This window comes from Lithobates pipiens, unplaced genomic scaffold, assembly GCF_037356315.1.
Source record: "Lithobates pipiens isolate NorthernLeopardFrog02 unplaced genomic scaffold, aLitPip1_a1.2 Scaffold_18, whole genome shotgun sequence".
In the NCBI taxonomy this organism is placed as follows: domain Eukaryota; kingdom Metazoa; phylum Chordata; class Amphibia; order Anura; family Ranidae; genus Lithobates; species Lithobates pipiens.
In genome coordinates this window covers 480,338,607-480,355,201 of record NW_027507758.1, presented here as the reverse complement: position 1 = coordinate 480,355,201, position 16,595 = coordinate 480,338,607, and the positions used below count along the sequence as shown (strand labels likewise).

General features: G+C 40.5%; 1 protein-coding gene across 6 annotated transcripts in view; it reads left to right on the top strand.

Moving 5' to 3' along the window:
* CBLL1 (Cbl proto-oncogene like 1) overlaps positions 1–16,595 on the top strand; it is a 31,050-nt gene that overhangs the window by 9,058 nt on the left and 5,397 nt on the right. The window contains exons 2-6 of one of the 6 annotated variants that reach the window (XM_077488393.1): positions 306–464; positions 2,294–2,391; positions 10,691–10,774; positions 11,057–11,130; positions 11,550–11,591. In XM_077488393.1, the coding sequence (XP_077344519.1) occupies positions 306–464; positions 2,294–2,391; positions 10,691–10,774; positions 11,057–11,130; positions 11,550–11,591 (457 nt within the window). Of the gene's footprint in view, positions 1–305; positions 474–2,290; positions 2,392–10,690; positions 10,775–11,056; positions 11,131–11,549; positions 11,592–16,595 lie in introns of all 6 variants that reach the window. The other 5 variants (XM_077488392.1, XM_077488391.1, XM_077488390.1 and 2 more) reach the window with 5 other exon arrangements.

Genomic DNA, 16,595 nt, shown 5'->3' with positions numbered 1-16,595 from the left:
ACACTTGCAAAAAGGTCAGTGTGGAATCATATGCGAGTTATTAGCTGAGGATGCAAACAGTCTGCACCGAGGGCTGATCACTAGCACATAATTGCTCTATGAGAGATTACATGTGAGCGGCCACGATTTGCTGCAGCTTTCAATGGGGCTGCCTCTTGCAGTGGTTCCCACATATGATCACTTATAGCCCAAATCGCAAGTGTAAATGGTACCATAAACCACATAAATCTTTAAAGGAGTATTATTATAAACACTATTAAAGTACTTGTAAACCTGTATCTAATTTGTCATTTATCTTATTGTAGACAATGATTTACAAGGTACAAACAGTATGGGTTCCTTGAGTGGATTGGATGTCAGACGGCGAATTCCAATTAAGCTCATTTCAAAGCATCCAAATAAAAGTAAACCCTCACCTCGACCCCCAAGAAATATGAGCAGGATCCCTGCCAAGTCTCAGCAAGGTGAAGAAGGTATATTGTACTATGCTCTAGTATTTGTTTCCTTTCTGCAGTATACATTATATTTAGATATATTTTTGTTTTTATTTGGTGCTTGTTTAGACGGTGACTGGTGTTTTTTTGCACTGAACAAATGCAGGTCACTGCTAGGGCACATAGAAAACAATGTGTCCTGTTCACACTACAACACTGGTGTTATGCTGATTTTTTCGATATTGCACATAAGAAATGAAGTGTTCACTATTTGACACTTTAAATGAAATTGAAAATAAAACCCAGCTTCCTGCTTGGTAAAAGGCTGCATTTTACCATGCGGTCTGGTTTGAACTTGGCCTAATGGATTTTTTCAGATGGATTTTGGCCCAAACTTGCCTTGCATACAGACAGTCGCACAAAGTTGTCGGAAAATCAGATTATTCAGAACGAGGTGACGTACAACGTGTACGTCAGAGCTATAAAGATGCCAGTAGCCAATATCTTTCATCTTGTAATATATTCTGAGCATGAGTGGCACTTTGCATTGGAATTGTCTACACACGATCGGAATTTAAACGATCGGATTTTGTTGTCGGAAAATTTTAGATCCTGCTCTCAAACTTTGTGTGTCGGAAATTCCAACGGAAACAGTCTGATGGAGCCCACACACAATCGGATTTTCCAACAACAAGACACAATACGATCACACGTTTTCCGTCGGAAAGTCCAACCGTGTGTACAGGGCATTACACCTAAAAATGAAAGCCATTTCTACTTTTTCCAAAGAGAGGATCTGTTGTGCTAAGCAGGTTTGGAAGAAATGTGGTGGACTGAAATCAATTTCTTGCCTTCTTTTGCAAATGGGTATCATAATTGATTGTGATCATTAGCACTGCATTAGAAAATAAAACCCGCTGTTTGACCTCTGAGTAACAGAAGGGTCTTCACTTCCAAGCAGCAGTGCTGTCTGAGGCTCGCCATACATGTTACAACCAACCTTACCATGCAATTCCTGTACCATCAACTTTACATTTACCAAAGCTGTTATTTAATATGATGTCTTACATAAACTACCTAATCAATTTGTGTCCAGTCAGGCAGTCCCTTGCACTGGATTACTTTTGGTAGATTTACAGAAGATTGTACAATCAGATTGTGACATCTATGGTGAGCATAAGTGCTGGTCAGATCTTTTGTACGAACTGTCCTTAATGTCAGAGGTCTTCTAATCTCATCTCCTGGTTTGTCCCACCCACCGTGACTCAACTTTTTAGGTCAACACACAAGTTACAATCTGATTATAAAATCTCATTTATCTGGCCATAGATGATTGTAGTTTTTTTTTTACTATTGATAAAATTGAACAGATTCCTCCATCCACACAAACGAGGCACATGGAGGAATTCCTTCCACTGGGACATCAGCAGGACTCGGGCTCAGCACTGTCAGCATACACTGAACAGCAGCTGCAGCCAATAGACCTCATCTGCCCGTCTCTTCACCTACTGCCAATTCAGAGGAAGCTTTGCATTCATTGTTAAAATACAAAGCTTCCTGTGAATGGCACTCAGCCTGACTCAATTTTGTTTTGGGAATGGGACCCGAAATCCCAATACTGCTGCTGGCACTTTATACTTCATGTAGCTGATGCTACATAAAAACTTGTGTATTAGTGAAGGAAATGGGAAATAGTTTGCTTGTACCAGCCTGGTCCAAACAAACACTGTAAAGTTGAATCAAACCCAGAGTTAGGCTTTAATTCTGCTGATGTTAATTGTGACATGGTGTGTGATAGTACTTTGTATACTCACTCTTTCACTCTAAAACAAATCTATTTATTTTTTTGTCTCAAGAAGGTTTTGATTATAATGAAGAAGAAAGATATGAAAATAAAACAAGTGACATGTTTGGCAATCAGCGGAGATTTCCAGCGCACATATTTTGGGATTTCAAGGTACAGTATCAATGTAGAACGGTTGTTATAAGGAATTATTTTGGTCACAGCTGATTTCTGTATTTGTTTTGTGAACATCTTTGCTTATGCAAAGTACATAATTGAAACACTTTTAACCACTTTAAGATCGGGCCTATTTTTCAGACTTGTTTACAAGTTAAAAACTTTTTTTTTTTTTACTTGTAACCCCAAAATATATATTAAAAAATATACTTTTTTTTTTTTTTTCTAACACCCTAGAGAGTAAAATGGCAGTCGTTGCAATACTTTCTGTCACACAGTATTTGCGCTGCGATCTTGCAAGTGCACTTTTTTTTTGGGGGGGAAAAAATATGCTCATGTTTATATAGATGGCAGTTAGTGGTGCACCGAAAATGAAAATTTTGGTACTGAAACCTAAAATTTAGGATGCACTTGGCCAAAACTGAAATGGGCGGTTTTTAAAAAAGTCTATTAGCCAAAATTTCAGTGCATCACTAATGGCACTAAATATTTCATTATTGTAGGTGACTGAAGATGAAGATCATGCCTTTAAAGTGTAAGTTTACCTTTTCACAAATAATGAAAAGATGAACTAACATCCTACATCCACTATACCCCTGGCCCCTACTGCACTTAACTCTGTCAGTGATTAGCTGTCGCTGCCCACACATCCAGTGTGGCTGTCTGGGAAATCCTTTTCTTTTTCCTCCTTCTTTCCTGAGGGATTCCATGATGAATCTGAGAAATTGCGATTGGTTATATGCTGGCATATGACCACTTTGACCAAATTGATCCCCAGACTGTAGAGGTAAGTGCAGCAGAGACAAGGGGGTTGTAGGGTGAGTACACCCCTCACATTTTCATAATTATTATATTGTTTCATGTGACAACACTTAGGAAATTACACTTTGCTACAATGTAAAGTAGTGAGTATACAGCTTGTATAACGGTGTAAATTTGCTGTCCTCTCAAAATAACTCAACACACAGCCATTAATGTCTAAACCGCTGGCAACAAAAGTGAGTACACCGCTAAGTGAAAATGTCCAAATTGTGCCCAATGTGTCAATATTTTGTGTGGCCACCAATATTTTGCAGCTCTGCCTTAATCCTCTTGGGCATGGAGTTAACCAGAGCTTCACAGGTTACTACTGGAGTCCTCTTCCACTCCTTCATGACGACATCACAGAGCTGGTGGATGTCAGAGACCTTCTGGAGACATACTTGGCCAGTCCATCACCTTTACCCTCTGCTTTTTAGCAACACAGTGGTCATCTTGGAGGTGTGTTTGGGGCCGTTATCATGTTGGAATACTGCCCTGCGGCCCAGTCTTTGAAGGGTGGGGGATCATGCTCTGCTTTCAGTATGTCACAGTACATGTTGGTTCTCTCAATGAACTGTAGCTCCCCAGTGCTGGCAGCACTCATACGGCCCCTGACCATGACACTCCCACCAGCATGCTTGACTGTAGGCAAGACACACTTGTCTTTGTACTCCTCAACTGGTTGCTGCGACACGCGCTTGACACCATCTGAACCAAGTAAGTTATCTTGGTCTCATCAGACCACAGGACATGGTTACAGCAATCCATGCCCTTAGCCTGCTTGTCTTCAGCAAACTGTTTGTGGGCTTTCTTGTGCATCATCTTTAGACGAGGCTTCCTTTGGGGATGACAGCCATGTAGACCAATTTGATGAAGTGTTCAGCATATGGTCTGAGCACTGACAGGCTGACCCCCTCACCCCTTCAACCTCTGCAGCAATGCTGGCAGCACTCATACGTCTATTTCCCAAAGACAACCTCTGGATATGATGCTGAGCATGTGCACTCAACTTCTTTGGACGACCATGGCGAGCTCCGTTCTGAGTGGAACCTGTCCTGTTAAACCTCCTGTATGGTCTTGGCACTGTGCTGCAGCTCAGTTTCAAGGTCTTGGACATCTTCTTATAGTCTAGGCCATCTTTATGTTGAGCAATATTATTTTGTTTATTTTTTTCAGATCCTCAGAGTTCTTTGCCATGGGTTACCATGTTGTACTTCCAGTGACCAGTATGAGAGAGTGAAAGCGATGACACCAAATTGAACACACCCGTTCCCCATTCACACCTGAGACCTTGTAACTAACGAGACACATGACACTGAGGAGGGAAAATGGATAATTGAGCTCAAATTGGACATTTTCACTTAGGGATGTACTCACTCTCTTTATCGTACATCATGGGACACAGCGCCTTAAGTAATTACTTAATCGGTTATAGGCTACCTTCAGGTGTTGATACTGGTAAACCCAATCACGGAAGTTTACTCCCTATATAACCCCTCCTCCTTCCAGGAGCACATCAGTTTTTTCGCCAGTGTCTGAGGTGTTGGTCACGAGTGAAGATGTGCTCTGAGGAGCTCCAGGAGGGATTCATGCTGGATTTAAAAAGAAGCTGCATCCATCAAAACTGCCACTGAGGCTTAAGATGGATGATACCTGGGACCTCATATCCAAAGCATGAGGTTTTGCCTGTAACGCCTCTCTTTGTAGGGCTGGAACCCAGGGCTTAGGTCTTGTTACATTACCTAACCTTCCTGATGGAGTGCTCGTACATGGCCCAAGGCAGTTGGAACCCTGTTTTAGGGACCCAGTCCTTGAATGTTTGCTAAACGCAGCCCGCCGTGATGGGTGAGGGTTGGATTTTCTGTTCAGCAAAATCCTGCAGCGAGGATAAGGGAAGAAACTTGGGTATTAAAAAATATCTATGTATTTCATCCATTAAAGGAAAAAATGTTGTCATGCCTTAAAATCTCCACTAGATGGAGTCTATGCACATACCTTCCTCTGTTGTCTTCACTGTTAGCTCAGTCTGTCTCTGGTTGCACAGCGTATGGAGGGAGACTTTGCAAGGGCAAAAAATGTTTCCCTCCCCCTGATGAGACCAGAGGGTTAGGGGGACAGCAGCGCTGCACCCCCCTTACATTACCCCCCCCCCCCCTGCCGTGGGGGGTGAGGAGGTCCTGCTATTTTGCCGTTAAAAGTGTTACTGTGGCTGTATATTTTTTTTTTTTTTTTTTTTTTTTCTTTTTTTTTAACATATCAGCGCCTCACAGCACTCACTGCGGCTCCCGTGTTGGGTATGGGAAACCAGCATTTTTTTTTGGAGGGAGCGGGCCTAAACGCAGGTGCCATGAATGTCCATGAGGACGCACACCATGCTGAAAGCGGATAAATACAGCTGTGTCAGTCTCTCTGCTGATGGAGGAGGAAACGAGCTGCTTGCACAAAAGGACACACAAGCTGTGGTTGAAAAAACTGGCATTCCTGATTCAGAAAGGACACTTTTTTTTTTTTTTTTTTTTTTTTTTTTTTTTTCCCAGCACTAGGCTGAACTTTATAGCGGCTTTTAAAGTCATGACTATTTTCAGCGATTTAGTGCAAATTGTATAGCGCCAGCCAAAAAAGTAAAGGTTTCACCCCCAAGCATTGGGATCTCGAGCTGTATTTCCACGCTGTCATCCTCTCCTGAATTACCAGTTATGGCAACTCAGGGTGAACCATTGGAACAAATTGAAGGTGCAGCTGCCTCTCACATCTCAGCACCTGTATACCTGACTGAAGATGCCCTTTCCTCCTCCCTCCATGGTATGGAAGTAAGATTAGCGGCTTTAATCGCATCCTCCATTCAAATGGATAGGAAGCGTACTAGGTCCCCTTGGAGAGCTTCCTACCCAACAATCTCGGGATTTGGCTGAACTACCTAAGGCATTATGTTTTGCCATAAATGCCAATAAAGATTCTTTTTACCAGGCATCCCGCCTTGCGCTTATGCTTGTACATATGCGTAGAATCCTGTGGTTGAAAAATTGGTCAGCTGAAACCGCATGTAAAAACCTCCTAACTGGCTTTCCCTTTCATGGGAGCGACTATTTGTAAAAGACTTGGATAAATATATCAAGACAATTTTTAGTGGGAAACTTACTCTTTTACCAGTCAGAAGAAAATATAAACACCCTTCATTTAAACTGGCTCTTTCCCTTGCACCAGGGGCTTTCGCCTCTAAGCAGTGGTGATAGCCTCGGCCGTTAGACTCTAGAGGAAAACCTCAGGCTCAGATCCAGGCTCAAAAGAAGCCCTGGGGTAGGAAATCTGCAAAACAGAATCCTAAAGACTCATCATGAAGAGGCAACCCCCCTCACTTAGGTGGGGGGGAACACTTCTGCCATTTTCAGAAGTCTGGAAAAAGAAAATTTCAGGACAGATGGGTCATCCCCACGGTAACGCTGGGGTACAAGCTGGAATTTCTGGACTTTTCACTGTCTTGTTTCCTGAGATCAAGTGTTCCCAAAGATCCAGAGAAGAAACCATCTCAGTTTCAGGCTCTAGACTGGTGATGGTGAACCTTGGCACCCCAGTTGTTTTGCAACTACATTTCCTATGATGCTCATGCATTCTGCAGTGTAGTTGTGCATTAAGAGAAATGTAGTTCCAAAACATCTGGGGTGCCAAGGTTCACCATCACTGCTACAGACCGATTTAATATCTCAAAGGGTGATTATACAGATCCCCACAAAAGAGCAAGGTCTGGGGTTTTATTCAAATCTTTTCATGGTACCAAAACCAAATGGAGATGTCCGACCCATTCTAGTTCTAAGAAAGTGAAATCAGTTCCTGAAGATCCACTACTTTCGCATGGAGGCAATCGGGTTGGTAGTTTCTCTGCCTCTAGGAAGAGAACTGGCCTCAATCAATATCAGGGATGCATATCTGCATGTCCTTATATTTCCTGCTCATCATAGGTGTCTGCGATTCAAGATGGAACAGCAGCATTTCCAGTTTGTAACCATGCCCTTCCGGCTAGCCACAGCACCCGGGTGTTCACTAAAGTGCTGGCCCCACCTCTAGCCAGGTTAAGGGCACAGTGCGTAACAGTCGTAGCGTACCTAGATGATCTATTACTTCATCAATCAGTGATTCGTTTGGAGCAAGGCGTATGCACTACAACCATCTATCTGAAAAGCTTGGATTGTATCCTCAACCTAGAGAAATCTTCAATACCGCTAAAAAGGCTTGAGTACTTGGGTCTGATCAAAGACACAGCCAAGGAAAGGGTGTTCTTGCCTCAAGCAAAGATCAACTCCATAAGAGAGCTAGTGTGGAGGGTCGGGTCAAATGGCAATCCCTCCATTCGCCTCTGCATGAGGTCACATTAGGAACCATGGTGGCTTCATTCGAAGCAGTTCCCTATGCCCAGTTCCATTCCAGGCTGTTGCAAAACAGTATCCTATCTGCTTGGAACAAAACAATTCAAGCTTTAGACTTGCCTGTGCGGCTGTCCCCAAGAGTGGCCCAAAGCCTAACTTGGTGGTTATTAACTCAGAATCTGCTGAAAGCAAAATACTTCAGACCAGTCATCTGGAAAGTGGTAACGACGGATGCCAGCCTTTAAGGCTGGGGAGCAGTACTAGAAAATACAACTGTCCAAGGACAGTGGTCAAGAACCGAAAGAACCTTGCCCATCAATATCCTAGAGATTTGGGCAGTGCGTCTGGCTCTAAAGGCCTGGACTTTCAGGTTACGGGATTGTCCTGTCAGGAGTCAATCTGACAAGGCCACAGCTGTGGCCTATATCAAGAGAAGTGAACCATATTCTAACTTGGGCAGAAAGGAATGTGCCATGCCTTTCTGCAATTTTCATTCCGGGAGTAGAGAATTGGCAGGCAGACTACTTAAGTCGCCAGCAGTTATTCCCAGGGGATTGGTCTCTTCACCCCAAATATTTCGGGCTGTTTGCCAAAGATGGGGGACTTCAAACATGGATCTTCTAGCATCCAGGTTCAACACGATGTTGGTTAACTTTGTGGCCAGAACAAGGGATACATTCGCATGCGGAATGGGTGCGTTGGTGACCCCATGGCATCAGTTCTCGCTGATCTATGCATTTTTGCTGCCTCGACTTCTTTGCAGGATCAAGCTGGAAAGAAAGCCGATAATTCTGGTCACACCAGCATGGCCTAGAAGGTTATGGTACGCAGAAATCTTAAAGATGACAGTGGAAGGCCCATGGTCCCTCCCACTATGGCCAGACCTGCTCTCTCAGGGACCGATATGACATCCTTCCTTACGGTCTCTAAATTTAATGGCTTGGCTATTGAAACCCACATTATAAAAAAAAAGTGGGCTTTCCGGGTAAATTATCTCTACCCTGATAAATGCTAGGTAGCCAGCTTCCAGAACTATATACTATACTATATAGAGTATGGAAGGCTTATGTTTCCTGGTGCAAATCCAAGGGTTGGCACCCTCGGAGATATGATGGGCAGAATTCTTGCCTTTGTACAATTTTATGGGTAGAAATGAAATTGGCCTAAAGTACTATTAAAGGCCAAGTCTCAGCTTTATCTGTCTTATTTTAAAGACCACTTGCTACTCATTCTTTAGTCTGGGGCTTTATACAAGGGGTGACGTGGCTTATATTTGCCCGTCAAACCTCCTTTAAACCCTTGGGACTTGAACTTCGTTTTTGTCTGTGTTACAAAAACAGGCATTTGAACCGATACAACATATTCCCCTAGTTGGTATTTTTGGTTGCTATATCCTCAGCATGGAGGATTTCAGAATTGGCTGCTCTTTCTTGCAAAGAGCCCTATTTGATTTCTCATGAGGACAGAGTGGTGTTACACCGTCGTCCAGGCTTTTTGCCAAGTTTTCACCTGAACCAAGATATTGTCCTGCCATCATCTTTTTCCAAAACCATGTTCCAGGGAAGAAAAGTCTCTACATTGTCTTGATGTAGTGAGAGCAGTGAAAATCTATTTAAAGAAAACTGCTCAGATTCTTAAGACTGATGTCTTATTTATTCTGCCAGAGGGTCCTAAGAAGGGACATGCAGCGTCGAAATCCACGGTCACCAAGTGGATTCGGCAAGTGATAATTGAAACGTATAATTTAAGGGGTAAGATTCCCAAGTTTGAAGTAAAGGCGCACTCTACCAGGTCGGTTTTGCTTCTTGGGCACTGTGTCATCAGACCTCCATGGCTCAGATCTGTAAGGCCGCAACTTGGTTTTCAGTGCATACATTCACAAAATGTTATCAGTTGGATGTAAGAAGGTATGAGGATTTTGCCTTCGGGCGCAGTGTATTTCAGGTAGCAGTATAAGTCCTCAACTCTGGGAGTTCCCTGCGGGTTGTTTTATCCCACCCCTCCCGTAGCATTGCTATGGGATGACCCATTAAGTATCTACTTAAGGCTCTGTGTCCTATGATGAACGATAAAGAAAATAGGATTTTTATTACTGCTTACCTGTAAAATCCTTTTCTTGGAGTATGTCATGGGACACAAAGGTCCCGTCCCTCTTTTGGGATTAAGTATATTGCTTTGCTACAAAAAAATGATGTGCTCCTGGAAGGAGGAGGGGTTATATAGGAAGGGAACTTCCTTGATTGGGTTTACCAGTGTCAACACCTGAAGGTAGCCTATAACCAATTACTTAATGCTCTGTGTCCTATGATGTACTCCAAGAAAAGGATTTTACAGGTAAGCTGTAATAAAAATCCTATTTTTGTTGCCAGTGATTTAGACATTAATGGGTGCATGTTGAGTTACTTTGAGGGGACAGCAAATTTACACTGTTATACATGCTGTACACTTTTTACTTTACATTGTACGTGTAATTTCTTCAGTGTTGTCACATGAAAAGATCTAATAAAATATTTACAAAAATGTGAGGGGTGTACTCACCTTTGTGAGATACTGTGTATGTATATATATGTGTGTGTGTGTGTATATATATATATATATATATATATATATATATATATATATATATATATATATATATATATATATATATATATATATTATTATTATTTTCTCTCAAACTAATAACAAAACCCCATTCAACTGTACAACCCCAATCCCAAAAAAAGGATGCTGTGCAAAATCTACACAATCAGGGTTGTATATTTAACAGGGGGAAAATAAGAGATGTTTTTTTTTTGGGGGGGTTTACAATTTGGGGTTGATTTACTATAAATGGAGAGTGCAAAATCTGGAAACCTGGTGCAGTTCTGCATAGAAACTAATCTGCTTCCAGATTTTATTTTTTTTTGTTTTTTGTCAAAGCTTCATTGAACAAGTTGAAGTTAGAAGCTGATTGGCTACTATGCACAGCTGCACCAGATTTTGCACACTCCAGTTTTAGTAAATCAAACCCTTTCCAGTATTTACTCTAGGCTCAGAGAGGCCATTGCTGTGTAAGGCTAGACTGATGCTTGATTTACTCTCTGCCTTCACATGCTTCTATTTTAGTAAACTTGTAATTCTTCTGTTCTCAGCTAAATCTTATTGGAGAAAAGGATGATACTCCTGTTCATTTCTGTGACAAATGTGGCTTGCCTATCAAGATATATGGACGCATGGTAAGTAAATAGTTAGTTTATTTATCGTAGCACACTTATGGCTAGAAATGAGGGTTTTGGCTATGAACCTCTAGATAATGCATATGGAAGTATGGTGTGATGAGAACATTGCGTAACAACAAAAAACAACAATGCTTTAGTCGATATTTGTGAAAATGCATAGCCTGCTGTAATTTAGATATGAAATATATATGGAAAAACCGCTACATATGCCATTTGGCACTTTAATTGGTGAACTTTGTAAAAAATGCTTATGCCAGAAATATTTTTTCCTATGTTCAGATTCCCTGCAAGCACGTTTTCTGCTATGACTGTGCTCTGCTGCATGAGAAAAAGGCAGATAAGCTGTGCCCAGGGTAAGTCATCTTAATATTGTTAAGCTTCAGTATATTTTAAATAGATCCACTTAATTTATTAACCTCCCTCACATTAATGTCCTGACATTGATTTTAGAAATCATATAGAGGTGTTTGCCATTTGTCTTTATATCACACGTTCAGCATCTATTGTCCCTTTTATTTTCAGTAAATTTCAATCTTTGTCAATTATCTCCCCCTATTTTATTTCTGTTGCTTTAGGCATGTCATGACACATATATCCAGCTCCCACATATATACTCATAGGTGTAATTGTTTCTTTACTACTATATTCAGCACTGTGCCCCACATTTGTTTTTTGTTCTGCCACTTTTAACAGTGGTTCCTAACCAATGTGTGTATCATTTTCTTTTTATTTTATTTTGTCATGTAATGTCTCTCTTTCCCCTTCCCAAAAGAACACTTGTTGAAGAAAGTACTGACACCTATAAACGTGTGAGGTAGGTTTTCAATAGAATAGTGATTTTCTTTTTTCCTTTTTCTTTTTCTTTTTCTTCTTTTTCTTTTTCTTTTTTTTTTTTCTTTTTTTTAAGGTCACAGGGTTGGTGGTGGAAACTTTTCTTTAAATGTTGTGTGGCAAATACTATACCATAGGAACGGTTTACTCAGAGTAGATGCAGTCTCACGTTGGCATGTTATTTTATTAATTCTACAACCAGATTTTATTCATCCCACGTCATTAAGCGTGCATGAATATTATTCAGCAGTGGACATCTGTTTGCCCTAACAGATTATATTGTAAGTAGCTTAACCAGTTTGTGGTTACCCTGAGTCTCACTAGCATCACTTGTTACTACATGCATGTTTGCATGTGAAAATCCAGTGTTTATTTTTTATGGAACTATCCCGCCACAGAAACTTCTCTGTGAAATGCCAAATAAGGCTAAATCCTGCTCTGATTAAACATGTTCTTGAAATTCTTTTTTTTTTATGCAAATGTTGATGCTAAAACTGAAATCAGGGCTTTTTGTTATATCATGCAAGTTATGTAATAAAAAATGAACAAATGTGATAAAATGCTATGACTAATTTTTCACTTTTTTCTAAGTTTGCATAGCCAACAATTGAGTAGTGTGGAAGAGTTACGTTTTGTATTGCTATCTACACTGAGCAGTTTTCTTTTTCTCTATTTGCACTGTTGACCATTGCAACGAGGGCCGCAAGTGATGAAAAATCTATCATACTATGGTTGTCACTTATGGTGGCTTTAACCATTCACTTCTATCCAAAACTTAAAGTATGACTATAGGCAAAACATTTTTTTTTTTTTAGCTAGAATATGGGAGGTTTATAACTTCTGTCAGATTGTTTTGCCATATGTGTCCCATTAAGGAGATTTCCCTTCACTTGTCAAAATGGGAAGTGAGAAGTCACTTGTATGACCAGAACTGGTGTCCCTATTAGAAGATATTGCTGTTCTGGGGACAAACCACAATTTGGGATTTCCTTTTTACTTTCACTCGCAATAACAGTAAGCACGACAAGATATGACATGATAGGCCTAATCTCCCTAACAGGGGCACAAACAACAATAAAAATCTGACAGGTGTTCTAATTACTCTCCACTCTATCCAAAAGTAAATTAAAAAAAAGTTTTGACTTTTTAGTTCTACTTTTTAAAAAACAAATGACCACAGATCAACTGCTTAATGCAGAGAGAAATATAAAGTCGGCTATTGTGCTCGCCCTATAAAAATTTTAGTTGCCTGACTACCCCTTGAAGCATTGACTTGGAATAAGTATGTTATGCCTGCTCAGAATCCTGGTCTGCATAATTGCTCAAAGGTAGAGACTGAGAAAATATTGAAGCTATAGAATTTGCATTGCAGCAAGACAGACTAGAATTTTCTATAGAAGTCGGCAAAGACCACCCGCATTTCTCAGTACAGGTTTCCTTTAAGTAATGTTGCTTTTTTTCTAAACATTTCCCAGCTATAAAAAGATATAATTGTTGTAGTGATTATTACAAAAAAAACTGTCACAAACATTGGCAATTGGAACGGTATGGTGAAAAATGCATAGGTTACAGTGAATGAAAACCACTTGCAAACCAATAAGTAAATCAGGAGATATAGACAGTGGTACACCAGAGTCCGGTGACACACCACACCCAGGTAATCCTTGCAACAGCAGCATATTATGTCAAAAAGGAGGAATTAAGTTATAGCTTCATGTTGCTATTAAGCAGGTGAGCTGAAAGATACCTTTTTCTAAACCAGTTTAAAACGCTCCCAAAAGGATCAAAATTGGTTTCATAAGTCCATTATGAATTGTTATGTGAGTTTTTTTGGCTTGGGGTAAACTAGGTTGTGTAAAATGTAATAATAATCCAAGACCTTGCTCCAAAGCTCATGTTTTAGTGCCAGTTCACACCATAGAAACGCAGTCCAGATGTGTTCCAGATGCTTTTCTGAATGCGTGTTTTTGATGCATTCCAGTGCTTTTTTTTGTTATATTTTTTTAGCCTCCTTTTTTTTTTCTTAAATATGGACATGTGTGTCCCAGTGCATTTTTGATGCATTTTACAGCGTTCCAGTGCAGGAAAAAGATGCATTTTTTTAATGGAACTACAAGCACTGGTGTGAACTATGCCATTGAAAACCATATAACCCACTTTTCATGCTTTTTTAGATGCAGAAAAAAAAATGCACTGGACTGCATGTGGTGTGAACTGGCCCTTAATCTGCTGGCTTCTTAATCCAATATGCTTGTTCAGCTCGTAAACAAATAGCAGCTCATCTGCCAGCTAGTCCCACAAAATGGTATGGGAAATTTGTAGGAACTTTTCAGTTACACTTTATAGTTGAACTATACTCAGATGAAATAAAAGTCAGGTTAGCAGTATTGTTGGGCTACGTAAAGGTGTATATAAGAGCTTTAAATTAAAGAAATTTGTAGAGAAAATTCTGCTTGTGGCTCCCTTCTATTGCTGCTCACACTGCTAAATTGAATTTGTGATGGGGGATCTTTTTTCTCCAGCAGAGATGTTGGGTAAATTTTGGTTAAGGTAATCATATTGGAGAGTTTAGGACTAATATTTCTCCAGTAAGGTTTATTGTAGCCTTGTGTTACTATTTATTCATTCCAGAAAGCACTTATCTTGGCTTAACGTTACTATTTGGTCATAGTTCAACTTTATTACACTATTTATCAATGTGGCAGATTAGCCTGTACTGCATTGCACTGTCTTTCTTTGCTGATCTGTCTCTTTTTTTCAAATTGACCTGTTGAGACTGCAACACATGGGACAGATGGATCTTGTATATAAACTGCTGTACTGTACATTTTCCTGTTTCCATTCTGCAAGAAACAATGTAAAACTATACAGAAAATATAAGAGAAAAAAAAAAACAATATTTAAAATGGGATGCCATTTAATTGTCTTAATTTAACATAATTTTCTTAATCTCTTCATTGAGGGATACAAGAAGTCTTGTACTGTCAGGTTATAATGCCATCCACAGGAGGATTGGATACTGGCAAGCAAAAAAATTGCCAGCCCAAGATAACCCCCAATAATCCCAGCATGCTTTCATATTATTATTTTATTTTTTTCCACTAGTATCTTAGGACGATGTCTTTTATTCAGCTGAAAAGGTCTAAACTTTTTTCCTACAGATACTTTTTATAAGATTCCTGCTACATTGCTGCCAATTGGCCTTTCCTCCACTTGACTTTGGAGTGCTGGACCAGCCATTGTAGGTATTAGGTTCCGCTTTCCAGACCTTTTGTGTACTGGTAAAGGTTGGCCTTTACTGGAGTTGTTTTGGGGTCCAGGGCCATTCTATTGCCTCTGCACTTGCACTGTTTTTAAAGACTGACTTTGTGATTGGGATGAAATCAGTCGTCTTTACTTCCTCATTCTGCAGTAAGAGTGGTGTCTGGGCTTACACTGTTTGACAGCTGATTGGAGAAAAGGCACCACCACCACCACCACCACCTCCTCCTAGGCCAAAGAACGAAGATACTTTCAGAGCTGTGCAGAGACCAGACGAGCGCTCTGCTAATCTATAACACCCACCCCAACACAAATCTCCGGCTGATTTTATCTCCCATCTCGGAGAACTTATCAGTTATCATGCATAACAGAGCAACGAAACAGTGAAAGACACAGGACTTAGGGCTTTGGAGAGAGATAAGTAAACACTACAGATATATGTGCCCATATTTGGTCAGCATCATCGCCTAAGATTTCTGTTGCTTTGTTTATAGTCTAGCAGCTGGGGATTTGGGCTGACAGACTTGTCAGATGTGGCCAGTTTGTTCAGTAGTTCATCAGACTGCAAATTTGCTGGGTGTGGGGAGAACATGAATAGGCCAAAAATCATCCCTACTTGATGAATTTGCACCAGTATTTGACCCCCAGTACCAACAAGGGTCAGGTCTCTGCACTTGCAGTCTTGTTCCAGAGGCTACTTGCTTCCCATTCTTTGATCAAGCTCTTTCCGTAGGATGTCTTCCATGTGGCTTCTATGTGACTCTGTGCGACCAGTGCAAAAAACGCCTTTTGAACTAATCCAGCATTTTCCTCTTTTCGCCTTCGCTCACAAGGTTGTATTTCTTGTTGCTCTCACCTTGGTGAGGTGCAAATCTGAACTGGTGGCCTTATACTGTATGCGTTCTAGACTTATACCTGGGTAAGATGGTGTTGTGACCCAGAACTTCACATGTACCTAAAAAAAAAAATTTTGGCCTTTCATTCTGACTGTCGTTCCTGATAGTCCCCATATGAGTGAACCAGCTTTTTGTTCCACCACTTCTTTATGGCCTTGGCATTGAGAGTCACCCTTTACTGTCAAGGTGTGCTAATTTTCCTGAGCTCTTTGGCATTTGGCTACTGTTTCCCAGGTTTTGCTAGGCTGCTACCTTGCCTTTGTTCACACATTCTCCAAGTTTTATCAGATGAATGTTCAAGCCTCATCTGATGCCAGCTTTGGGCATACGGACCTTTTTAGGTGTCTTTTTGAGCTACAGGTAGTCCCCAGTTTTTTTTTTTTGGCCTGTTAGACTGCTTTTTGACATCCTGACAGTGTAATACTTCCTATGTCCGTCAATGAAGAAGAAAGAAAATATGATTTTGTACTCCCCATAAAATCCCTTTCTTGTCCTATCCATCTGTATTGATGATGATACTGTTCTTGGTACTTTGCTTTACCACAAAACCGTGGCATGCTTAGTAGTAGGAGGGGTATCCTGAACTGTTTTATAAAATTTCTTTCTCCTGCTATTTAATAATTGCTTACCATGAAGTTTGATTTTTGCAGTAATCGCTGATTAGCATTGGTACCATTCTTACGTTTTGACAGCTAAAACCTTTACTAATGCTTGTCTAAGTCAAGTTAAATCCATTCCAGTCAAATACAGTGCCTTGAAAAAGTATTAATACCTCTTGTTGTTTTCCGCATTTTGTCATGTTGCAGCCAAAAACGTAAATGTATTTTGTT